General features: G+C 41.1%; 2 protein-coding genes across 2 annotated transcripts in view; both read left to right on the forward strand.

The window, feature by feature from the left end:
* Window positions 1–26: 26 nt before the first annotated feature.
* HSPE1 (heat shock protein family E (Hsp10) member 1) lies at window positions 27–2,855 on the forward strand. The gene is made up of 4 exons (XM_053597496.1): window positions 27–189; window positions 857–1,021; window positions 2,442–2,531; window positions 2,610–2,855. The coding sequence occupies exons 1-4, from the start codon at window positions 187–189 to the stop codon at window positions 2,658–2,660; spliced, it is 309 nt and encodes a 102-aa protein (XP_053453471.1). The 5' UTR covers window positions 27–186; the 3' UTR covers window positions 2,661–2,855.
* An 8,063-nt stretch (window positions 2,856–10,918) lies between these two features.
* MOB4 (MOB family member 4, phocein) overlaps window positions 10,919–26,387 on the forward strand; it is a 35,225-nt gene continuing 19,756 nt past the window's right edge. Inside the window, exon 1 of the mRNA XM_053597497.1 lies at window positions 10,919–11,002. Within this exon, the coding sequence (XP_053453472.1) occupies window positions 10,943–11,002 (60 nt within the window). The 5' untranslated portion in view covers window positions 10,919–10,942. The remainder of the gene's footprint in view (window positions 11,003–26,387) is intronic.

Consider the following 26,387-nt stretch of genomic DNA (forward strand, 5'->3'; position numbering starts at 1 on the left):
GTGGCCTGCGCGAAGCCCTCAGGACGAATCGCGGCGCGCGATAGGGCAGCCACCCTTTCGCGCGGGGGCGGAGGGAGCGCGCCTGCGCACTGCCTGGCCTTTTCACGTGTCCCGAGGGCCGGACTTGCGGGTCTCTCATTGCGGCGGCGCGGCGAGAGTAGAGTGGTGGCTACGGAGGTGGGAGCCATGGTGAGTCCAGGGTGGTCCCTAGGCGTGCGGGCCCGGGTCGGTACGGGGATCCTGGATGCCTTTTGGGGGGGCCTGGAAGGAGGGATTGAGGGACGGCACTCTGTGATCCGTGCATGCCCGCCCGTACCCTTGGAGAGGCAAGGTGCGTCCGACCCTTGCTTCTGCCGAGGGCTCTTTGCACACGCGTCTGCGGCAAACATGTGGGGCAGGGGGCAGGAACCCAGACGAATGCGCGGCTGTCCACCTACTTTTTCAGAGCATTAGTGGGTGTGTAATATCTTGAAGAAAACATGCCCCCCAGGCAGAGTGTGACCCCAACGTCTTCGGGAAGTTTCCAGAAGAAAACTCGAATATGGAAAATATTTGACCTTGTAATAAACAAGATTATCCTTAGATTTAGTCTGGGGTTACTTTGAAGTTCACTCGAAAAAGAAAGAAAATTGGTCTGGTTGCTGACTAAAGGAGCAACAAGGACCCCTAACAGACGTAGGGAATGGGGTAAATTTGGAATATAGGATACAACATTTACATGTGTTTCCTGAAGGAATTAAGGTGTTAATTTTCAAAGCCTAAACATGTTTGCGACATCACACTTGGCGATGGCATTGCCTATTGCGATTTAGTTTACATACTTTTGTTTAACTTTTTAACGTTTCTCTTTCTGCAGGCAGGACAAGCATTTAGAAAGTTTCTTCCACTCTTCGACCGAGTATTGGTTGAAAGGTGTGCAGCCGAAACTGTAACCAAAGGAGGCATTATGCTTCCAGAAAAATCTCAAGGAAAAGTATTGCAAGCAACAGTAGTGGCTGTTGGGTCAGGCTCTAAAGGAAAGGTAAATGGGGGCCTACAGTGGAACTTTTCATTCTTTTGTGTGAAGGGAAAGTAATAAGAAACTCTTGAGTTATTGGAAGTAGCCTGTATCATTTTCAGGTTCATTCCTTAGTTCACTTGTTTTTTGGTTTGTTTTTTTTTTTTTTTTTGAGACAGAGCCTCAAGCTGTTGCCCTGTGTAGAGTGCTGTGGCATCACAGCTCACAGCAACTTCAATTCCTGGGCTTAAGCAATTCTCTTGCTTAAGCCTCGCAAGTAGCTGGGACTACAGGTGCCCACTACAACGCCTGGCTATTTTTTGTTTGTAGTTGTCATTTGGCAGGCCTGGGCTGGATTTGAACCCTCCAGCTCTGGAGTATGTGGCTGGTGCCTTAGCCACTACAGGCACTGAGCCAAAGAGTCTGTATTTTTGATAAAACAAACTTGTTGGTTTAACCTCTAACATACGGGAATTGCCTTAATCTTAACCATTTGAGGCCTTAATTGGTATACTAATAAAAGGGACAGGTTGAACTCTTCTTCCAGGTGTTTTCCAATAAACTGGTTAGACTTTAGTGTCAGCCAAAATATGTAATAAATGCCCTTGGGATCAAATATATTAATTACATTATTCCATTTGCCTCTAAAAAGGGCTACTAAACAGTTTTACCTGAAGTTAGGAATAGAAAGGCTTTGGGGACATTGCACTCTGCTTCAGTCCCACTTGCCAGATTGGTACTTTGTAGGAAAGAAAGCTGAATCACAGAAGAAATGTTTGTTCTAAATACAAAAAAGTAATATTAAATTTTTGTATATTGCAAGAGACCAAAAATGGCTTTGTGTATGGTTTAAAGGCTGATTTATTTCACAGTCAATAGGTCATATTAATATTTAACAAGTATAAAGTTAGTTTTTCCAGCATAACTCTTTTGAACTTTTTCACTGAAATCAGGTTTTAGTTTAAGCCACTGTGTGTTCATTATTTCAAAGTGTAATTGCATTGTGATGCTTCTGAGTAAAGAACTGCAATTCTAAATTTTTTATTTTTATTTTTATTTTTTTGTCCATTTTCTTCTTCCTCTGGCGATGCTCTTTCCCATTGCCTCCCCAGTAGCTGGGATTACAGACGCCCACCACAACGTCAGGCTGTTTTTGATGTTGTTAATAGAGACGAGGTCTTAACTCTGGCTCACTGCTGTTTGTACTGGTCTCCAACCTCTGAGCTCAGACAATCCACCTGCCTAGGCCTCCCACAGTGCCGGGACTACAGGCATGAGCCACCACGCTTGGCCAATTCTAAATAGATTGTATCACTTCTCCATGAAGTACATGTTCAACATATTGGATTTGAGGGAGCACATTTCATTAATTGTAATGATTTAAACGTTGATTGTATATATTTGTGAACTAGGTATTTTTGCTAATAAATATCATTATCTTAAGGGTGGAGAGATTCAACCAGTTAGTGTGAAAGTTGGAGATAAAGTTCTTCTCCCAGAATATGGAGGCACTAAAGTAGTTCTAGATGACAAGGTATGTAAAATTAACAATTACAAAAAGAACTAAAATATTTGTTATTAACTGTCCTAACTGTGGTATCTTTCTTTGCAGGATTATTTTTTATTTAGAGATGGTGACATTCTTGGAAAGTATGTAGACTGAAATAAATCACTACTGAAATGGCATTGACGTGAAGCTGCCCATTCCACTAAAGTTCTGAAATCTTGCATCATGTAAATAATTTCCATGTCTCTCTTTTATAATAAATTGATCATATCTAAACTGCTGTCATCCCATGTCTAACATTTAGTTTCACTGTATTGATATATACATTTCCAAATAAAAATATGTAAATGAGTGGTTAATCTTTAGTGATTCTCAAGCAATCTGCAAAGAACTCTGGGAGCCAAATGTTTTCTAAGTAGATGTGTTTTCACACTGAATTTGGCTTTATTACATAATTTATATTGAAGCAAAGCCATGGATTTCCATACACATTTTAAGAAAATTAAATAACAGTATTCTGATTTCAAATATAAGAAGCTTGTATGTTGTCTTTTTGTGGGGTAGGGAGGAGACGATCTCATTCTGTCGCCCAGGCTAAAGTGCAGTAGTGCCATCACTGCGTTTTGCAACTTCAAACTCCTGGCTCTAGTGATTCTCCTCCCTTGGCCTCTCTAGAAGCCGGAACTACACACAACACATTTTGCCCAGCTAATTTTTCTATTTTTAGTAGAGATAGGCTCTCATGCGTGCTCAAGCAGGTCTCAAACTCCTGACCTCAGGCAGTCCTTTCACTTCCCAGAGTAGTTAGAGGTGTGAGCCACAGCACCCAGCCTATGTCTAGTCTCTAATATAAAACTTACATTCTAGAGATTTGCTTCCTGAATGAACTTACCCAGTTTTATTTAAAACTTTATAATTTACTTGGTTAAAAAGTCTAAGATACAATAGCTAACATTGGAGTGCCATCCATTTCCAGGGTAGGCCCTGTGTGATAGTAATAGCTAAAACTTAAGGAGCATTTTCCAAGTGATGGTTACTGGTGCAGGTGCTCTATACATACTGCTTAGTTTAATGTTTCAATAATATTGCTAAATTGGTACTATTCTCATCTTACAGATGAGGAAGCATACAGAGGGATTAAGTAATAACCAAGGTCACTTAGAATTGGCAAAGTCAAAATTTGGATATCGTCCACCTGCAGATGATGCTATCTAAATCTTTTTTTTTTTTTTTTTGGTAGAGAGAGTCTCAGTCTATCGCCCTCAGTAGAGTGCTGTGCCATGGCGTCACACAGCTCACAGCAACCTCCAACTCTTGGGCTTAGGCAATTCTCTTGCCTCAGCCTCCCAAGTTGCTGAGACTACAGGTGCCCACCACAACGCCTGGCTGTTTTTTTTTTTTTGTTATTGATGCAGTTTGGCTGGGGCCGGGCTTGAACCTGCCACCCTCAGTATATGGAGCTGGCACCTCACAGACCGAGCCACAGGCGTCGCCCTAAATCTTGATTCTTTATGGCCTCTGCCACTTTGTTAGGTTCTAAGCACTTAATACACATTATTTGAATTGATCCTGGTGATAACCAACATGGTCTAGGGAATGGGTAGTAACAATCAGAATGATAACTAACTACTGTTTGTTAATAAGAAAAGTGACGCACAGGAGGGAACAAACACCTGGATGTAGCAGCTTAGGAGGAAAGAGTTGAATCCAAGTACCTTAAACTCAACTGAGCTACTAGCTATTTGTTTCAGTAGTCAAACTTATTTTCTGGTTTTAGTTTGCTATATGCTAGCTAACTGATGATGTGTTTTAAAGGCTGTGTCCCTATATTTAGAGACAGATTAAAGTCTAAATTAAGTTCTAATGGTATGGAATAATGCTTAACTTTTGATCATGTTCTCCAACAGTAAAATAGTATATGTTTCCTATGTGTATATTTGCATTTATACCTATGTTAGTACTTTTGGTATATTAAGGCTTAATTGTTGAATTCATATACTAGAATTTTGCCTCAAAGCTCTTAACATCCAAGTGGGTCATTAAGTTTCATTCTCTGCCTCATGGCACAGCTAGATAATAGGCTTTGTACATTGTAACCTTATGAACATAGATTTTTCTGTTTTCCCAATGAGAATCCTTGACTGATTATCTGGTATAGTATAATTTCAGGGCCTCATCCAAATATAAATCAGATGAACAATAAGAAAATTTTTATACCTTGAAGTAATCCTACTGTGACACTTGCCTTCTATAATTGCTAAAGAAATGATTATAGATTGTGAAATTATATTAGTAAAGTAGGAAAAATGGCCTTGAGAAATTGACAGCATTAGGAGTGTGAAACTGAGACTAATATGTTGCCTTTACCTTTTGTTCATCAGCAATAATTATGGACAAAGGGAAGTAAAATAGGAAAAAACACCAGCCTGTGATAAAAATGTTAACTAGTAAGAGTTGAAGTGGGCCCAGCGTGGTGGCTCACGCCTGTAGTCCTAACACTAGGAGACCAAGGCAAGGAGGATCCCTTGAGCTCAGGAATTTAAAACTGCCCTGAGCAAGAGGGAGGCCCTGTCTCTATTTATAGAAAAATTAGCCAGGTATCATGGCAGGCTTTGTAGTCCCAGCTACTCAGGAGGCTGAGGCAGGATAGCTTGAACCCAGGTGTTCTAAGGTTGCTGTCAGCTAAGCTGACACCACAGCACTCTACCCAGGGCAACAAAGTGAGACTGTCTCAAAAGTTGAATTCAGGTTTGTCTAACATAGAAGTCTGTTTTCTATTACTTCACAGAAAAGTTTTTGGAAATAGAGAAAATGAAAATTACCAGGGAAGGTTACAGCTTTTTCCTGCTGCTATTTCCAAAAGTATGTATGCTTTACATAAAGTTCTTTTTAAATTGGGACCATAAGCTGTCTTTTTGAGGCAGGGTCTCCATCTTTCATTCTAGACTGAAGTGCAGTGGCACAATCATAGCTCACTGCAGCCTCAAAGTCCTAGGCTCAAATGATTCTCCTTTTTCATCCTCTCAGAGTGGCTAGGACTACAGCCACATACCACCATGCCTGACTAATTTTTTTACTTTTTGAAGAGAGGGGATCTCACTATATTAACCATGTTGGTCTGGGACTCCTGGCTTCAAGCCATCCTTCCATCTAGGTCTCCCAAAGTGCTGGGACTACAGGTGTAAGCCTCACAACCCCCAGCTTATACATTATTAGAGATACTAACATTATTAGAGGTACTAACTTGTTACATTTTGTTTCCTAATTTCATGTGGTTTTTGTTCATAGCTAGTCAATTCTCACAGTACATTTTTCTTTTGAACATGTAAGTAATTGTTTCATAGTTTATTTTAGTGAGTTGTGTAAGTATCTGACTTGGTTAAGAAACCAACCAGAAAACCTGTTGGACAGGTTGGCCTTGAACTCCTGGCCTCAAGCGATCCTCCAGCCTCAGGCACCCAAGTAGCTGGGACTGTAGCACACCACTGTGCCTGGCTAACTATCATTTTTTAAGCAATTGAGTGACCTTGTCCCACCTTTATTTATTGTGTTATCATTCTTTTTACCCTCCTCCACCCCCCCCCCCAGACAGGGCCTTCTCCCTCTTTGCAACCTGAAATTTGAGATGTAATGTTCATTGTACATTTTATAACATGTCTATTCATAAGTGCCATGAGAATTCAGTATCATTTGTAGTCAAAGTTGTCTGTTTCTTTTTTTTTTTTTTTTGTAGAGACAGAGTCTCACTTTATCGCCCTTGGTAGAATGCCATGGCGTCACACAGCTCACAGCAACCTCCAACTTCTGGGCTTAGGTGATTCTCTTGCCTCAGCCTTCCAAATAGCTGGGACTACAGGCGCTTGCCACAAGGCCCGGCTATTTTTTTGTTGCAGTTTGGCTGGGGCCGGATCTGAACCCCCCACCCTGAGTACAGGGGGCCAGTGCCCCACCCACTGAGCCACAGGCACCGCCCAAAGTTGTCTAAGTTTGAACTCTATACATTAAAAAAATTATGTCTATAAACTAGTAAAGAGAAACTTTTCAAATAATATGTTCAAGATGTACAAAACCATATATAGGCATTAAATTTTTCAACTGCGAATACACATTCCCATGTTTCCCTGCCGCTTCAACTTTTCTTGGCCTGCAGTGAAATCTGTATCTCTCTATATAAATGTTATCCATACTTTGGAGTACATTTCAACTATACCCATCATTCACACTACGTCAACTTTGCTCTTAGGCCGGCTTCCTTCAAGCCAAGATGGCTGCTACTACATTCCAAACTTGGCAATGTCCAATGGCTGAAAAAAGGACCATCTCTTACTGTCTTCCTAAAGAGCAAATAAACCTTTTTGCAACCTACTTTACCAGATACTTTCACTTTCCTCTAGGCCAGCAGTTCTCAACCTGTGGGTCCCAACCCCTTTGTAACAATGAAAATATATCCTGCATATCAGATATTTACATTACAATTCATAACAGTAGCAAAAATTACAATTATAAGTAGCAACGAAAATAATTTTATTGGGGGGGGGGTCACCACAACATGAGGAACTATATTAAAGGGTTGCAGCATTAGGAAGGTTGAGAACCACTGCCCTAGGCTAAAGTGGAGTCAGACACCTACCCCGTAATTAATCACTGGCTTGAGTCAGTAGGGATTTATCCTTTAGGTCAGTGGTTCTCAACCTTCTTAATGCCGCAACCATTTAATACCATTTCTCATGTGGTGACCCACCCCCACCATAAAATTATTTTCGTTGCTATTTCATAACTGTAATTTTGCTATTGTTATGAGTCGTAATGTAAATATCTGATTTGCAGGATGTATTTTCATTGTTACAAAGGGGTCATGACCCACAGGTTGAGAACCGCAGCTTTAGGTGGAGATGGGTTTACCTTTTTCTGATCGTGGAGAGAAATGGACACAGCAAAATCAGAATCTGCAAAGAACATGTGAAACGTCACAGTGAATAGGTAACCAGTCGGGGCTGCTTCAACACTTGAGGCATTCAGCCTTGTAATACACATAGTGCTGTATACACCACCCTTTCCCATTTATTTCTTTGAGGAAAGCTTATACATTCTTTACATCTTGTTTCTCAGCACTTAACCCAATGCCTTCCGTATAATGTGATTTAATGTTTTTACTTAGATTTAAAAATACCCCTTGTCCAGGCACAGTTGCTCATGTGTGTAATCCCAGCACTCTGGAAGGTCCAAGTAGGTGGATCCCTTGAGCTCAAGATTTTGAGATTAGCTTGAGCAAGAGTGAGACCCCATCTCTACTAGTTTTTTCAAGTCAAGAAAAAACTAGCAGGGTGTTGTGGTAGGTGCCAGTAATTCCAGCTACTCAAGAGGCTGAGTCAGGAGAATCCCTGGAGCCCAGTAGTTTGAGGTTGCTGTCAGCTATGTCTACCCAGGGCAACAGTGAGACTTAAAAAATAATTTCCCAAAGTGAATTTCACATTGTATAGAGATTTTTGAAATTACTTATACTTTAGATTTATAAAATGTTTTCTTTTAAAACTTCAAAGAGATTTCCATAAATATTTAATTTTATGCTTTCATACTCTAGAGAGAACTGCTGTGCACAATTTTCATTACAAATGAAGAGATGTATTTGATAGCTTGTTCAGAATCTTACAGTCAAGAGGCAAGAAAATCTAGATGTTCTGAATCCCAGCCCAGAGCTATTTCCACAGGTCCATATTGCCTTTAAACATACTCCTCCTTTACCTGAAATACTCAAGTAACTCATCACAACATGTAATTGTTATTACTGATCATGCTTTTCTTTCCTTCTCCCCAACACCACCAAATTAACCCTGATTATAAAACTGTTCTTGTTTGGAGGTCATAATCTGAAAGCTGACGTAGGAATGAAAATGTGAAGGTTATGCACTTGAAACTTTCCAGCCCTAAAGAACAAGGTTCTTCCTGTGAACAAGGCCAGGATTGACATCACAATGCAACTTTATCAGACATTTTAAGGAGTATCAATGGGTATTTTGTTCCTGAATTTAACACCTACTCATTCACATTTTCTCATTTTTTTCAGATGAACTGAAAAGTATAATCTAGAATTAAGAGAATATTAAGATGATCCCTTTCTACTACAGATTAACTGCTATTTACAGTTCAGAGAAACTTCCGCACAATCAGGGAAATTTAAACTTAATCCTTGCAGTGAGATGGGTTTGTCTGTACACTAAGACATCTACTTAAGACCCTGCTATCTTACTAACCCAACCTGTCTTTATTAGAGAGGCAGCCTTTGGGTATCATTTGTCCTAGGCTCTCACTTTAGTGCAGCTTGAATATCCATACTCTGAAAATCCAGAATCTGAAATGCTCCAAAATCCAAAACATTTTAAGCACCTGCACAATGACACAGTGGAAAATTCACCATTGAACTCATGTCACAGGTCACAGTCAAAACATTTCATGCACAAAATTATGAAAATATTGAATAAAATTAACTTCAGGCTATATGCTTAAGGTGTATATGAAACATAATTTCATGTTTAATCTTTGGTACCATCCCCAAGGTATCTCGTTATGCATCTACAAGTATTCTAAAATCAAAAAAATTTTAAATCTGAAACACCTCTGGTCCCAAACATAAGATAAAGAATATGCAACCTGTGTAAGAATTGGTGATTTGCGGGCGGCGCCTGTGGCTCAAGGAGTAGGGCGCCGGTCCCATATACAGGAGGTGGTGGGTTCAAACCCAGCCCCGGCCCAAAAAATAAAAAAATAAAAAAAAAAAGAATTGGTGATTTGCACATCTCTATTGCTAGACTCTAAGCAACTTATGGTGAAGGACTGGGCCTTGTCATATTTGTACCTTAATGCCTACCATATAGTGGATATTATGAATATTTGTTGAATGAATAAATCTTTTGATTTTTAGAAGATCATGCTAGAAGGAAAGAATTAAGTCCTTACTCTGGAAGAGTTACTAGTCTATACATCTTTCAGAAAGGACTCTTACTTAAAAGCAAACCAACTTTGTTGTCAAATCCTTGCATACCTAGTTCTATGTCACTGACAATTATACTCAGCTATAGAGCCAACTCAACCAACCTCTCTTCTACTTTCAGCATCCATTTTTGGAGGCTGTGACATGATCCTTCTGTCAGCATTCCCAAGACACCTTTATCTACAGATATCTCATGTTTTTTGGGGGGGAGGTGAAGGGGAGACAGGGTCTCACTCTGTCACCTTGGGGAGAGTGCCATAGCCTCGCAGTTCACAGCAACCTCAAACTCTTGGGCTGAAGCCATCCTCTTGCCTCAGCCTCCCCAGTAGTTGGTACTAAAGGCAACCACCACAACACCCAGCTATTTTTAGAAAAGGGGTGTTGCCCCTGCTCAAGCTGGTCTTGAACTCATGAGCTTAAGCAATCCACCTGCCTCGGCCTCCCAGAGTCCTAGGATTATAGGCATGAGCCCCTGCACCCGGCTGATGTCATCTTCTCTTGGAAATCATGTCAGTGTAGGAAATCTTTATTCTTTGAACTGTCTTCCCATCTAGTATCCCAAGGCCTCCCTTATCCCAGATCAAAGATAAAAGGTTTCACAAGTAGGAAAAAGGGTTTGCCAAAACTGCTGTGATGTTTTTGACTTATGAGAACACTTGAGAAAACTTGCAACAAAGGAGATTTAGAATCAATCCTGTAAGATGTAAAACTCTTACCATCTATCAAAGACTATTAATTTGTCCTTCTTGCCTCTGACTTGCAAAAAACATGAGCTAATTTTGACTGCCTAACGTACAATACCAAATTTCCACTCTCCATCTCAGATGATTGACATCTGCATCTTTTTTCTATGCTAACTTGTCTTTGAAAAGGTTCTTGGCTTTGAAGTCCGTGGATGGCTTACCATTTGACTCTCAAATCCCCAGTCTAATTTCAAATTGTCTATTTCATGAAGATCCTGTGGAGAACCTCAGACTGATGGCTTGTTTTCCACTTTGGCTTCCTAGGCGGATTTTGGTACAAAATTAGATTATTTGCTTGCACACAGGTTTGTTGAAAAGGTCGCCACTGCACAAACTGTCTTTCCACTGTTAACTGTTAGAGCCCAAGGAAGGGCACTAACATGTTAGGTAGGGTATACACACTGCTGAAGCAGTTACCCACTGTCACCCCCCACCCCCACCCCCCGGCCCATGGACTTCCCAGAGACACTCGGGCCTTCCTTTGCCTCTTTTCCTCCAAGTTGCCGCCAGGGCCTCTCGGATGTAGCCAGCCCTTTCCCGGGCAGCTCCCAGTCCTCCCGTCCTGCCCCGCGCCGGCTGCGGCTGTTCCGTCGGCTGCCGCCCCTCCCCAGCGCACAGACCTTGAGCGCCGCTCCGCCCCGCCCCCCGCGCAGGCGGCCGTCCCCCTACATCCGGGTATCAACTCCAGCCGCCCAGACGCTGGCACTATGGTCATGGCGGAGGGGACGGCTGTGCTTAGGAGGAATAGGCCGGGCACCAAAGCGCAGGTACCATCTCCGCACCTTTCCTGCCGGACAATTCTGAATGCCGAGCCGTCCCGCGCCGGGAAGCTGGCAGCCACTGAATGGCGGCCGGGCCGGGGCGGCATGCGGGCGGGAGCACTGGTGCCCGGCCTGCTCTTCCGGAGCCGCAGCCCCTCAGTTTGGCTGAGGCGGCAGCGGCCGCTGAGAGGCCTGCGGAACTCTGACCTGAGGGTGGGCGTGAGGGCGGGTGACGGCTGCCGAGGGTGTGGGTCGACGTCCCGGGCTGCGAGCCTGTCAGCCGCGAATGCTTGTTCTCTGCTGGCCCCTGAGCCCCAGCTGACGGGCGTTGGAGGGGCGCGGCCGGCCAGGTGGAGCCCCCGGGGTTTTCTGAAGGTCGGGGCTGCCGGGTAGGAGGGGCTGTAAACCCAGACTCCCTTGACCCTGCTTCCAGTTCCTGCCTGGGCAGAACTGCCCGGCTCCTGCCACCCGGCTCCTCCTAGCTTGTCTAGCCGGATCCGGGTGGCGGTAATTTACTTTATCCTCCTCCTCTTGTTCGCTCTCGACCACCTCTCCCTGCTGCGTCCCTGCAGCTGTTCTCTGGGCCAGCAAGTTTTCATCCCCAGGTTGTGACTTGTTAGATGTTGTTCTTTGCGAATTTCCTTGTAAATATGTGTGAAGAACCGTCAGGAAATAAACTGATGATAATTTTGTTAACTTTTTATAGGGCACTATTTGGGATATGTTGGTGCTTGTTTAGGCGTTGGTTGGTAGGATTTAGAAAAGATGGGATGCCTCACATTAAAAACAATAAAATTGGCATTCCGATTTGAACTGATTAATGTGCCAGCCAAAGTGGCTCGCTTTGAAGTAGAGGGTCTAAAATCAGAAGAAATGTGTTTAAACTGTAATTTTAAAGGAAAGTGATATAGTGAAAAAAAAAAAAACCATGGAGCTATGATTGTATGTCTAAAAGTAAATTTTAATTTCTTGTACAGAATTATGGAAAAACCTTTCAAAGGGAGCTTTTAGGTATAGACACTTTCCCAGGCCCACGTTATAGATAAGGAAACAAGCCCAGAGAATGGAATGGATTTGCTCAAGGTTACATAGTTTCTTAATTCTTGGTTCACTGGTGACCTTCTTTTTAATAAGTTGCTTTTAGTAAACAGAAGTTAAGAGGAATTATATTTGTGAATTTTATTATAGAGTGACATTAAGATGGCAGTTTTGTCTTCACACTGTTGGAAATTCATGTATTATGTATGTTTTCTTTTTACCTTTTCCAAACATCTAAATGCTCTTTTGTTAGATACTTTTACTTTCCAAACATCTAAATGCTCTTTTGTTAGATACTTTTACTTCTTATTCTCTGGAAACATTGTTTCTGATTATATTTTTATACTCAAATAGAATTTTGTATTCACGTCCTGAGAGTCATTTTTTTATTTATTCAGAAGTTCTTCATTTTGAAATGTTAAGAAAGTAATATATTTTAAATGTTCATATCTGTTTGCTATGTTATGAGTAAGTTACATAAAAGTAAGTCACACCTAAAGCTTCTTAACCTTTTTTTCCACATTGTTCTAGATCAGGGTTTGTTAGATGAAATATAACAGAAAAGGTTAGAAATTTCAAAGATGCTTAAGCAACAGTCTGTCCTATCTCTTGATTATCACATGAATTCCTTCGATGAAATGAATCTGTTCTAAAATGATAAATTTAGGGCTATAACAGGAGAGTATCTTCCTACTTCTTTAAGTTGGTTAGACTAGTATACCAGTGTAAGTACATAGTTGGTTTTCAGTAAATATTTGTTGAATGAAATTAGATGTGGATTTTTGTTGTGTGTCATACATGTTGCATTTATAAGGTAAAACATTTTATTCCTGATTAACTTTTCTACATCTTTTCTATGTACAATTGTCCCTTGGTATCCTATATGAAATGGTTCCAGGAACCCTGCTCACTCCAAAACTAAAATCCAAGCATGCTCCAGTCCCTTATATACAATGTGGTAGTATTTGTACATTACCTATGCACATCTGTTTACGTTAAATCATCTCTAGATTACTTCTAATGCCTAATACATTGTAAATGATATGTAAATAGTTGTTACACTACATTGTTTATGGAATAATGACAAGAAAATGTCTGTGTATGTTCAGTACAGATGCAGCTGTGGTCAGCAGCCAACTATTGGCCCGGTGTGGTGGCTCACACCTGTAATCCTAACACTCAGGGAGGTGGAGGAGGGTGGGTTGCTTGGCTCAGGAATTCCAGACCAGCTTGAGTAAGCAGGAGCAACATGTCAGCAACAATGTAACATTTTCTGGACTTCCTCCCCACCAATATTTCAATTTGAGGTTGGTTGAATCTCCAGATCTTGAATGTACAGATATGGAAGTCTAACTGCATTACTGTATGTGTTTTCTAGTATTTTTGAACAAAAATGTTCTATAAACTTTTCTTAATTTTTTAGAGGAAAGAATAGGCAAAGTGTAACGATAGAAGCATTTTTTAGTATAAATCATATAGAATTTTTTTTTAGGGACATGGTCTTGCTGTGTCGCCTAGGCTGGAGTGCAGTGGCTGTTCACAGTTTGGATGCTAGGGCATGCAGTCTCCAACTCCTGGACTGAAGTGCTTTTCCCACCTCAGCCTTTCTTCCCAGTAGCTGGGACTACAGATGTGTGCCACCACACCTCCCTCATATAAGAAAACTGTTAAGACTGTTTTTTAATATTTAGATAATGTCTAAGAAAAGTCTTTCTGAAACAATTTCTAGGAGATTGTTTTATTCCTTGACATTTTCCCTGAATAAAGTTAGTGCATTTTCTTTCAGATAGGGCAACTATGAAAAAAAAAGATGTGAAATGTTTAAGCCTTCTTTTTTTTTTTTTAAGAAACAACCATCTTTTTATTTTTTTATTTTATTTTTTTTGTTGTTGTTGCAGCTGTCATTGCTGTTTTAGCTGGCTGGAGCCAGGTTCAAACCCACCACCCTCGGTGTATGGGTCTGGCGCCCTACCCACTGAGCCACCCCCATCTTTTTATTTATTTATTTATTTTTGAGACAGAGTCTCACTCTATCATCCTGGGTAGGGTGCTGTGGTATCATAGTTCACAGCAGCCTCAAACTGCTGGGCTCAAGTGACCCTCTTGCCTCAGCCTCCCGAGTAGCTGGGACTACAGTTGATGACTGGCTAGTTCTTCTATTTTTGATGGAGACAGTGTCTTCACTGTTGCTCATGGTGGTCCCGAACTCCTGAGTACAAGCAGCCTACCTGCCTCAGCCTCCCAGAGTGTTAGGATCACAGGTGTGAGCCACCATGCCTGGCCAAAATGTTTAAGACATTTAAAAAGATATATCCAGCTGGGCACACTGGCTCACGCCTATAATCTTAGCACTTTGGGAGTCAGGAGCATGTCTTGAGGCCAGTAGTTCAAGACCAGCCTGGGTAATATCAAGACCCTGTCTCTACAAAAAATGTTTTAAAAAGTAGCTGAGTGTGGCTACTTGAGAGGCTGATGCAGCTCCAATGAGCTGTGCTGATGCCACTGCACTCTGGCCCAGGCAAAAGAGTGAGAACAATAACAAAAAAAGGTACACCTACTCCTCAGAAGTAAGATATTGCTGATATAGTTGAATCTCTCTGGATCACATGCTCCTGTCTGCTACCCTTCCAGCTCTGAGCCCCATCCAAGCAATAATGGTCATTGTCATTCTTTTTTTTTTTTTTTTTTGAGACAAAGTCTCACTATGTTGCCCTCCGTAGAGTGCTGTGGCATCACAGTTCACAGCAACCTCAAACTTTCGGGCTTAAGCAATTCTCTTGTCTCAGCCACCCAAGTAACTGGGACTACAGGCACCCACCACAATGGTCAGTTGTCATTGTTTAGCTGGCCTGGGCCGGGTTTGAACCCACCACCCTCCGTGTATGTGGCTATTGCTGTAAGCACTGTACTATGGGCGCCGAGCCCTTTTTCTTTTCTTTCTTTTTTGTTTTGTTTTTTTTTGTTTTTTAGAGGTAAGGTTTTGCTCTGTTGCCTGGGCTAGGGTACAAGTGGCCCAATCATAGCTTACTGTAGTCTCCAATTCCTGAGTTCGAGGTATCCTTCTGTTCTAGCCTCCCCAGTAGCTGGAACTCACTTGCATGTCACCATGTCCAGCTAATTTTTCTATATTTTAGCTGGGATCTGGCTATGTTGCTCAGACTAGTCTTAAACTCTGGGCCTCAAGTGATCCTCCCCCTCACTCTCCCAAAGTGCTAGGATTACAGGCTCAGTGAGCCATGGCTTCCAGCCTCTTTTCTTTTCTTTATACTTTTACTATACATATTTGCACCACATATGCGTTACATTTTCTTAAACTTTTATTTAGTATCGTACACTGTTTTCTTCCAGTTTTTTTTTTTTTTTTTTTTTTTTTTTTTTTTTGAGACAGAGTCACTATGTCACCCTGGGTAGAGTGCTGTGGCGTTACAGCTCACAGCAACCTCCAACTCTTGGGATTAGGAGATTCTCTTGTCTCAGCCTCCCAAGTAGCTGGGACTGCAGGCACCCACCACGACTCCCAGCTGTTTTTTGTTATCGTTGTAATTGTCATTGTTTAGCTGGCCCGGGGCCGGGTTTGAACCTGCGAGCCCCAGTGTTTGTGGCCGGCACCCTAATCACTGAGCTACGGGCACCAACCCCCAGTTTGGTTTTTTTGCAGACTTATCTGCATTGATAAAGCTTATAAATTATTAATTTACTATTCCTCCCACCCTAAGTTTTACCCCAGAGACAATTGAGCACCAACTGTGTTTCAGTCATTATGTTACCTACTCAGGATACATAGGTAAAAAATTTGCTGAAAAAATCTGCCAAAGGGAAAGTTTCTTTTTTTTTTTTTTAGTTTTTCTATTTTATTTTATTTTATTTATTTATTTTGTAGTTTTTCTTTGGCTGGGTTTGAACCCACCACCTCCTGCATAGGGGACCGGCACCCTACCCATTTGAGCCACAGGCACTGCCCTGGAAAGTTTCTTAATCATTTAGAAGAATGTAAATTATACTGTCTATAGAGAAATGCAGAACCAGTATAAGGTGCTCCATAAAAATATCCCTCCCCCTTAAAAGAAGGCTGTTTTGTTGGATAATAGTTTTTTTTTGTGACAGAGTGTCACGCTGGGTAGAGTGCTGTAGCATCACAGCTCATAGCAACCTCAAACTCTTGGGCTTAAGCGATTCTCTGGCTTCAGCCTCCCAAGTAGGTGGGACTACAGGTGCCCACTACAATGCCCAACTATTTTTTTGTTGTAGTAGTTGTCATTGTTATTTGGCAGACGCAGGCTGGGTTAGAACCTGCCCCACCACCCATGGTATACATGGCTAGTGCCCTAGCCACTGAGCTATAGGCACCAAGCTGGATGATACCTTTTGATGGAGCTCTTATTTCTGTTTAGAATTTAAAATGCTGGTGGCGCCTATGGCTCAGTGAGTAGGGTGCCAGCCCCATATACCGAGGGTGGTGGGTTCGAACCCAGCCCCAGCCAAACTGCAACAAAAAAATAGCCGGGCGTTCTGGCGGGCACCTGTAGTCCCAGCTACTTGGAGGCTGAGGCGAGAGAATTGCATAGGCCCAGGAGAGGTTGCTGTGAGCTGTGACGCTATAGCACTCCACTGAGGGCAATAAAGTGAGACTTTGTGTCTTAAAAGAAACAAAACAAAAAAAAATTTTTTAAATGCTGTTTGGAATTAGAATAATAATTTATGGTGTCTATCTAAAATAATACTGAACAATCAATTAGTTACTGATATTAGCTATTCTCTTTTGGCAAACTGATTCTCTTTGGTGCCTGGAGACTTTTTTTTTTTCCAGTATAAATTTTTGAGAGGTATTTAACCATCATAAACAAAAAAGTGATAGACTTACCTCCCCAATTAAGTAATACATTAAAGGTTTATGGGAGCCCCATTTAAGGAATTTGTGGTTGAAAAAAAATTTTGTAGTTCAATTAAATAAAACAATGGTGTTCATTTAAAAACATTAAGAAAGATTCCTTTAGCTTATTTCCTTTTTCTTTTTTTTTTTTGTGGTTTTTTGGCCAGGGCTGGGTTTGAACCCACCACCTCCGGCATATGGGACCGGCGCCCTACTCCTTGAGCCACAGGAGTTGCCCCCTTTAGCTTATTTTCTTATCACATTGTAAAGGCTTTTTCTCTCTGGTGTGAGCTATGGGTCTTTAATAAGAACTGAAGATAATTATAATATCTTGTATGTGCTTTAACCATGAATTTATTTTTATAGGATTTCTATAATTGGCCTGATGAATCATTTGATGAAATGGACAGTACACTAGCTGTTCAGCAGGTAATAAAAATAGTTTTCTTTCACAACTCCTATTATCTAAGCATTTTATGTCTTTGGGATAGTTAACTCTTTATCTTTTAGTACTGACTAGATTCCACTGAGTTAATGGAATGCCTGTTTAAACTGTAATCACCTCTCATTTTTTTTTTTTTTTGGTTTTTTGGGTTTTTTTTGTTTTTCAGTAAGCCCTCATTTTGTTTTAAGATGGCATGTTAAACTATAATGAAACCCTAAACGTTTTAACATCTGTTATTATATACTAAATTAGAATACCAAATGTGATTTATAATGAATTCAGTTCAAAATTAATTGAATGATAACCTAGAATGACAGAAATAACACACTTAATTTGGTGACTAAACCCTTGATGACATGTTTCTAAGCTTTATGTTTTCATTTAATTGTCATTGTTTTTTTTTTTTGAGACAGAGTCCACTATGTTACCCTCCGTAGAGTGCTGTGACACCACAGCTCACAGCAACCTCAAACTCTTGGGCTTAAGTGATTCTCTTGTCTCAGCCTCCCAAGTAGCTGGGACTACAGGCACCTGCCACAACACCCGGCTATTTTTTTTGTTGTTGCATTTGTCATGGTTGCTTGGCAGGCCCAGGCTGGGTTTGAACCCACCACCCTTGGTGTATGTGGCTGGCGCTGTAACTACTGTGCTACGGGTGCCAAGCCAGTTTTTTTTTGTGTGTGTTTTTTTTTTTTTTTTTTTTTGTAGTTTTTTTTTTTTTGGCCGGGGCTGGGTTTGAACCCGCCACCTCTGGCATATGGGACCGGCGCCCTACTCCTTGAGCCACAGGCGCCGCCCTAGTGTGTGTTTTTTTTTTATTGAGCCCTTGGTAGAGTGCTGTGACATCACAGCTCACAGCAACCTCAAACTTTTGGTCTTAAGCAAGTGTCTTTGCCCAGGCTCCCAAGTGTCTGGGACCACAATGCCCAGCTATTTTTTGGTTGCAGTTGTCATTGTTGTTTAGCAGGCCTGAGCCTGCTTGAATCCTCCAGCCTTGGTGTATGTGGCCAGCACCCTATTCACTGAGCTATGGGTACCAAGCCAATTGTCATTAATTTTTAACTTTTTTCTCCTTCCAATATATTTGAGGGCTGCGATTCTTTCTGTTAGGTTATTGCCACTATCAGGTAGCTCCTGAAGGTAATGATTCTAAAAGAGGTGGTGTTCTGTAGCATGTTTGGCTTGGAAAGCCCCTCAGGATATTCTTATATATTCTCATTGAGATTCATGTTATATATTGTATTGGGTTTTGAAACATAGTTATTCCATAGTAAATAAGATCTGGAGTTGGGGAAAAAATATTTTCCATATCTGATTATTGAAGATTGCATTAAGGGGCTAAAAAAAGGATGGCAGAAATTGGGGTGGGCCAAGTATATTGGTGTAGGCATTGGTTAAGTAACTTATTTTTCCGAGACAGGGTCTTATCTGTCACCTCAGGTAGAGTCCAGTGATATCATCATAGCTTACTGCAACCTCAAACTATTGGGCTCAAGCGATCCTCCTGCCTTAGACTCTCAAGGAGCTAGGACTACAGGCACATACCATCACACCCAGCTGATTTTCTGATTTTTTTGTAGTGATGGAGGTCTCATTGTGTTGCTCAGGCTGGTCTTGACTGCCTGGCCTCAAGAGATCCTCCCACCTTGGCCTCCCAAAGTACTAGGATTATAGGCATGATCCACTGCACCTGGCCAAGTAACTTTATTTGTTTGTTTATTTAATTTATTTATTTATTTTGAGACAGAGTCTCACTTTGTTGCCCTCGGTAGAGTGCTGTGGCATCACAGCTCACAGCAACCTCCAGCTCTTGGGCTTAGGCGATTCTTTTGCCTCAGCCTCCCGATTTTATTTATTTTTGGAGATGGAGTCTCAGGCTGTTGCCCTGGGTAGAATGCTATGGTGTATCTCACAGCACTCACAGCACATATCTCACAACCTCCAACTCTTAGGCTCAAGTGATCCTCTTGCCTCAGTTTTTTCTATTTTTAGTAGAGATGTGGGGAAGGTCTCGATTTTTGCTCAGACTGGTCTCGAACTCATGAGCTCAAACTATCCACCTGCATTAGCCTCCCAGAGTGCTAGGATTACAGCCAAGTACCTTTTTCTTTTTTTTTTTCGAGACAGAGTCTCACTCTGTTGCCCTGGGAAGAGTGCTGTGGCATCATCATAGCTTACAGCAACCTCAAAGTCTTGGGCTTAAGCAATCCTCTTACCTTAGCCTCCCAAGTAGGTGGGAGTATAGGTGTGCACCACTATGCCTGGCTAGTTTTTTCCTAAGGTCAAGTAATCCACCTGCCTCAGCCTAAGCCTCCCAGAGTGATTATAGGCATGAGCCATCATGCCTGGCAGCCAAGTAACGTTTTGGAAAAGTGCCATGAAATCAAGCTGTTTGGCTTCAACTTTTTAAAAATGTATTTTTAATTAATTATTTAATTAATTTTAGAAACAAGGTCTCTATCACTGAGGCTGGAATGGAGTGTAATGGCATGCCCATAGTTCACTGCAACCTTTAACTCCAGAGCTCAAGCAATATTCCTGCCTCAGTCTCCTGAGTAGCTAGGATGACAGGCATGTGCCAACCGGCTGGGCCACCCATAATTTTAGCAGTAACATTTAGAACCTTTAAGATAGATTTATTGTGGGCATATTGATTTATTGAGGACATTCTTCACTTGTTGCTGATTTTAGAAGGGTGCTTTTACTCTTTCACTGCTGAATATGTTTCCTGTGGGTTTTTCATAAATGGCCTTTATTTTGTTGAGATAGTTTGCATTTGTTCCTCCTTTTTAAATTATTTTTTTAGAGGCAGTGTCTCATTCTGTTGCCCGTGCTGAAGCTCAGTGGTGCAATCCTAGGTCACTACAGCCTCAAATTTCTGGCTCAAGTGATCCTCCTGCCTTAGCCTCTCAAATAGCTGGAACTACAGCTGCATGCCACCATGCGGGGTAATTTTTACAATATTTTGTAGAGAAGTTGTCTTGCTATGTTGCCTAGGCTGGTTTTTTAACTCCTGGGCTTAAGTGATTCTCCACCTCGGCCTCACAAAGTGCTGAGATTATAGGTATAAATCACTGCATCTGGCTAATTTCTGGCTTTTTGAGTGTTTTTAATCATAAGACAGTGTTGAATTTTCTCAGATGTTTTTTCCCATACCAATTGAAATGATCATGTGTTTTTCTTTCATTTTGTGCATGTTGTGTGTTATTATTATTGTTTATATTGAACCATCTTGCATTCCAAGAATAAATCACATACACTTGGTTATGATGTATAATTCTTTTATTGTGCTACTGATTTTGTTGAGGATTTTTGCATCAGTGTTCACAGGAGATACTGATTTACATTTTTCTGACAGTATCTTTGACTTTGGTATCAGGCAATGCTGGCATCATAGAATGAGTTAGCAAGTATTTCCTCCAGTTTTTGTTTTTTAAATATTTGGTACAGTTTACCAATGAAGCCATCAGGCCAGTGCTTTTCTTTGATTATGCAACATTATGAATGTAATTAATGCCACTTAACTGTATGCTTAGAAATAGTTCAAATGCCTGTCCTTTTCTTATTGAATGGTCTTGACACCCTTGTCAAAAGTTATTTAACCACACATATGAGACTTTATTTGGGGGCATTCTATTCAATTTCATGTGTCTGTACTTCTGTCAATGCCACAATGTTTTGATTACTGTAGCTTTGTAGTAATCAGATAATGTGAAACCCCTGGCTTTGTTCATTATTTTCAAGATTGTTTTAGCTGCTTGAAACTCTGTGCAATTCCACATAAATTTGAAAATTGGCTTTTTCATTTCTGCAAAAAAAAAAAGCTATTGTAATTTTAATAGAGATCACATCAATCTCTAGATTGTTTTGGATGGCTATCTTAACAATATTAAGTCTTACTCTTAAGTTTTCTTACTCATGAAGTCTTCTTTTGTTTTTTTGAGTCAGAGTTTTATTTTGTCACCCTTGGTAGAATGCCGTGGTGTCACAGCTCACAGCAACCTCAAACTCCTGGGCTTAAGTGATTCTCTTACATCAGCCTCCCAAGTAGCTGGGACTACAGGTGCCCACCACAATGGCCGGCTATTTTTTGGTTGTAGTTGCCTGGGCTCGATTCAAACCCGCCCAGTGTAGTGTTGCCTGGGTTCAATTCAAACCCGCCATATCCAATGTATGTATCTGGCGCCCTAGCTGCTGAGCTGCAGGCACTGAGCCCATGAAGTCGTCTTTTTTTTTTATTTTTTTTGTAGAGACAGAGTTTCACTTTGTCACCCTTGGTAGAATGCCATGGTGTCACAGCTCACAGCAACCTCCAACTCCTGGGCTTAAGCGATTCTCTTGCCTCAGCCTCCCAAGTAGTATACAAGTATTTCATCTTATTTAAGTTTATTCTTAGGTACTTAAATTTTTTATGGCCATTATTAAGATAAATGGAATTAGGCTGGGCAGAGTGGCTCATGCCTGTAATCCTAGCAGTCTGGGAGGCCAAGGTGGATGGATCACCTGAGCTCTAGAGTTCGAAACCAGCCTGAGCAAGAGTGAGACCCGTCTCCACTAAAAATAGAAAAACTAGCAGGGCATTGTTGCTAATGCCAATAGTCCCAGCTATTTGGGAGACTGAGGCAAGAGGATCACTTGAGTCCAACAGTTTGAGGTTGCTGTGAGCAAACCCAAAAGAAATGGCATTCTACCCAGGGCGACAGAGTGAGAGTTTTGTCTAAAAGACAAGACTTTTATGTTAATTCCGTAGATATATGGAATTGGCTTGTTTCTTTATTTTTTTTTGCTAGAGATATAGTCTCACTTTATTGCCCTTGGTAGAGTGCTATGGCGTCACAGCTCACAGCAACCTCCAGTTCTTGGGCTCAGGCGATTCTCTTGCCTCAGCCTCCTCAGTAGCTGAGACTACAGGCGCCCACAACAACACCCTGCTATTTTTTTGTTGCATTTTGACCAGGGCCGGGTTTAAACCTGCCACCCTTGGTATATGGGGCCGGTGCCCTACTCACTGAGCCACAGGCACCGTCCAGAATTGGCTTTTTTAATTCCATTTTAGATTGTTTCTTGCAAGTATATAGAAACAAAACTGGTTTTTGTGTGTTTATCTTGTATACTCCAACTTTGCTGAATCACTTGTTAGCAAGCTATACTAGCTTTCTTGTGTATTCTTTGGGATTTTCTTTTTTTTTTTTTTCAGTTTTTGGCCAGGGCTGGTTTGAACCCCCCACCTCCCGAGGCACTGCCTTCTTTGGGATTTTCTATAAATAGGATCATGTCATCTGCAAATAGAGATAGTTTTACTACTTCCTTTCCAAATGAAATGCCTTTTATTTATTTATTTTTTTCTTGTCTGATTGCTGTGGGTAGAACTGGGTAGAACTTCAGTAACAAAGTTTATTAGTAGTGGTTAAAGTGAGTATCTTTGTCTCGTGGTAGGTTTTAGTCTTTGACCATTGAGTGTGATGTTAGCTGTGAGTTTTTCGTAAATACCTTTCATCTTATTGAAGAAATTCTCTTTTATACCTTAGAAGATTGTGTTTTTTCCCTTTTATGTTAATGTAGTGTATATGGTGATCTTTTAAAACGTGAACCACCCTTGAATTTCTTACAGCTTTCTTTTGATTTATGTTTGTATGGTATTTCTTTTTCTATCCTTTTAACTTACCTATATCATTATATTTGAAGTAAGTTTCTTGTAGGTGAACATACAGTTGGGCCATTCATTGTGGCAGTCTTTGTCTTTTTTTGGCAGTTTTTGGCTAGGGCCTGTTGGAACCCTCCACCCCCTACTCCTTGAGCCACAGGCACTTCCCACAGTCTTTGTCTTTTGTCTTTTTTTTTTTTTTTTTTTGGTCAAAATCTCATTCTGTTATCTGGAGTGTAATGGCCTCATCATCGCTCACTGCAGCTTCAAATTCCTCGGTTCAAGAAATCCTCCAGCCTCAGTACCCTCAGTACCTGGGACTATAGGCATGCACCACCATACCTGGCTAATTTTTCTATTTTTTTGAGGAGATGGTGTCTCACCTAGGCTGGTCTTAAAATCCTGGCCTCAGGCCAGGCACAGTGGCTCACTTGTAATCCCAGCAATCTGGGAGGCCGAGAGATGTGGATTGCCTGAGCTCACAAGTTCAAGACCATCCTGAGCCAGAGCAAGTCTCTTAAAAAAAAAAGTCAGGCATTGTGGCAGGCATCTGTAGCCCCAGCTATTTGGAAGGCTGAGGCAAGAGAATCACTTAAGGCCAAGACTTTGATGTTGCTGTGAGCTATGATGCCATGGCACTGTACTGAGGGTGAAAAAGTGAGACTGTCTCAAAAAAATAAATAAATAAATAAATAAAATTTCTGGCCTCAAGTGATCCTCCCAGCCTGGCTTCCCAAAATATTAGGATTATAGGCATGAGCCATCACCCACCCATTCTTTGTATTTTAATTGATAAGGTCAGACCATTTAATGTAGTTATTGGTAGATAGTTTTAGGTATAACTTTACCATTTTATTAATTATTTTCAGTTTGTTCCCTCTGCTTTTTTGTTCACGTCTTTCCCTTTCTTGCCTTTTAAAGGGTGATTTGAACATTTTTAGTATTGTTTTAAGTAAATTCTAATTTTGACTTTATCTTTTTATAAATTTTTGGTGGTTGCTATAGGGATTACTAAATATACTTTACACAGTCTACTTTTCATCTATGTACATTGAAAACACCATCAGACAGTGTTGTGCTTTTTTTTTTTTTGCTTTCATCTGTCAAAAATATTTTAAAGAAGTCATGAGGAGAATGTTCTTTTTTGTTGTTGTTGTTAGAGACAGACTCTCACTTTATCGCCCTAGGTAGAGTGCTGTGGCGTCACAGCTCATAGCAATATTCAACTTCTGGGCTTAGGCGATTCTCTTGCCTCAGCCTCCCGAGAAGCTAGTACTACAGGTGCCTGCCACAATGCCTGGCTATTTTTTTGTTGCAGTTTAGCTGGAGCCGAATTCAAACCTGCCACCGTTCATATATGTGGCCAGTGGCTCTACCCACTGAGCCACAGGTGCCACCCACAAAGAGAATGTTCTATTGTATTTATACACCTATAGTTATGTTTTGTCTTGCTCCTGGTGTTCCAAGTTTTGTTTGTATTATTTTTTCTACTGTCTAATAAGCCTTCCTTTAGTAATTCTCTTGGGTGGGTTTTTTGTTTGTTTGTTTGTTTTGGTTTTTTGAGATAGAGTCTCATTCTGTCACCCCAGGTAGAATGCAGTGTCGTTATGATGGCTCAGTGTAATCTCAAATTCCTAAGCTCAAGTGATCCTTGTGCCTCAGCCTCCTAGCTATACAGGAGCATCGCAACATCTGGCTAATTTTTCTACTTTTGGTAGAGACAGGGTCACTTTTGCTCAAAGCAATGAATGGTTCTGTCTGGGCCTCCTAAAATGCTAGTATTGTAGACAAGAGCTACAGTGCCTGACTGAGTGATTCTTTTAGATTGGTCTGCTGGCTAGCAATTCTCTTCTGTTTTATTCCTGAAGGGTATTTTTGTTGGATATAGAATACTGGATTGACAGCTTTTTTCTTTCAGCACTTGAAATATTGTGCCCTTTTCCTCTTGCTTCCATGGTTTCTGATGAGAAAGAAGCTGTCTGTCATTCAAATTCTTATGTAGGTTATGTATCTTTTTCCTTTGGCTTTTTTATCTTTGGGTTTTTAGCAGTGTGATTATGGTATCTGGATGTGGATTTTTTTAGGTTTATTCTGTTTGGTGTTCACTCAGCTTTTGTTGTGGTAGAAGATATATAACATAAAATTTACCATTTTAGCTATTTTTAAGTGTATAGTTCTGTGGCATTAAGTACATTCACATTGTTGTGTAACCATCACCATTCTCTATCTCCAGGACTTTTTCATCTTCCACAACTGAGAATCTGTAGCCATTAAATTAATGATTTCCTATTAGTACCTTTTCCAAGTTTACTCAGCTTCTTTTTTTTTTTTGAGACAGAGTCTCACTTAGTCGCTCTTGGTAGAGTGATAACGGCATCACAGCTCACAGCAACCTCTAACTCTTGGGCTTAATCGATCCTTTTGCCTCAGCCTCCAGAATAGCTAGGACTATAGGCACCCGCCACAATGCCCAGCTATTTGTTATTGTTGTTGTTGCAGTCATCATTGTTGTTCAGCTGGCCCCGGGCGGAGTTTGAACCTGCCAGCCTGGGTGTCTGGGATTGGTGCTCTACCCACTGAGGTACGGGCGCCATCATACTCAGCTTCTTGAATTTGTAAATGTATGTCTTTTCACAAACTTAGAAACTTTTCAGCTATTATTTCTTTCTTTTTTTTTTTTATAGACAGTCTGACTATCGCCCTGGGTAGAGTGCTGTGGTGTCTGTCACACAGCTCACAGCAACCTCCAACTCCTAAGCTTAGGTGATTCTCTTGCCTCAGCCTCCCAAGTAGCTGGGACTACAGGCGCCCGCCACAATACCCGGTTTTTGTGCAGTTTGGCTGGGGCTGGGTCTGAACCCGCCACCCTTGGTATATGGGGCCGGCACTCTACCCACTGAGCCACAGGCGCTGTCCTAGCCATTATTTCTTCAAACATATTTATTTATTGCTGTGTTGCCCAAGCTGGACTTGAACTCCTGGGCTGAAGCAATCCCCTCACCTCAGGTTCCCAGTAGCTAGAGCTGTAGGAACATGCTGCCATGCTTGGCTTCAAAACTATATAGTTTCTTTTCTTTTCTTCTTTTTTATTTATTTATTTTTTTTGTTGCAAAGAGAAATTTTATTTAGGAAGAACACAAAGTTTAGAGCATATCCAAATCCAGAGAGAGTTGGAAGGGGTCCCTCCAAGAGCATAGGTGAGAGAGACACGAATATATTTTTTATTACCACATTCTTTTTCTTCTTTTTCTGGGACTCTGATGATATGCTATTTAAACTTTTTGTTGTCCCACAAGTTCCTGAGGTCTTTTCTTTTCTTTTTTTTTTTTTTTGAGACTGAGCCTCAAGCTGTTACCCTGCTCACAGCAACCTCCAACTGCTGGGCTCAAACATT

Source organism: Nycticebus coucang, chromosome 7 (genome assembly GCF_027406575.1).
Source record: "Nycticebus coucang isolate mNycCou1 chromosome 7, mNycCou1.pri, whole genome shotgun sequence".
NCBI classification, from domain to species: Eukaryota; Metazoa; Chordata; class Mammalia; order Primates; family Lorisidae; genus Nycticebus; species Nycticebus coucang.

Coding starts and splice junctions, on each gene's coding strand:
- HSPE1 (XM_053597496.1), top strand. Junction 1,022..2,441: donor GGTCAGGCTCTAAAGGAAAG/GTAAATGGGGGC, acceptor CATTATCTTAAG/GGTGGAGAGATTCAACCAGT. Junction 2,532..2,609: donor AAGTAGTTCTAGATGACAAG/GTATGTAAAATT, acceptor CTTTCTTTGCAG/GATTATTTTTTATTTAGAGA.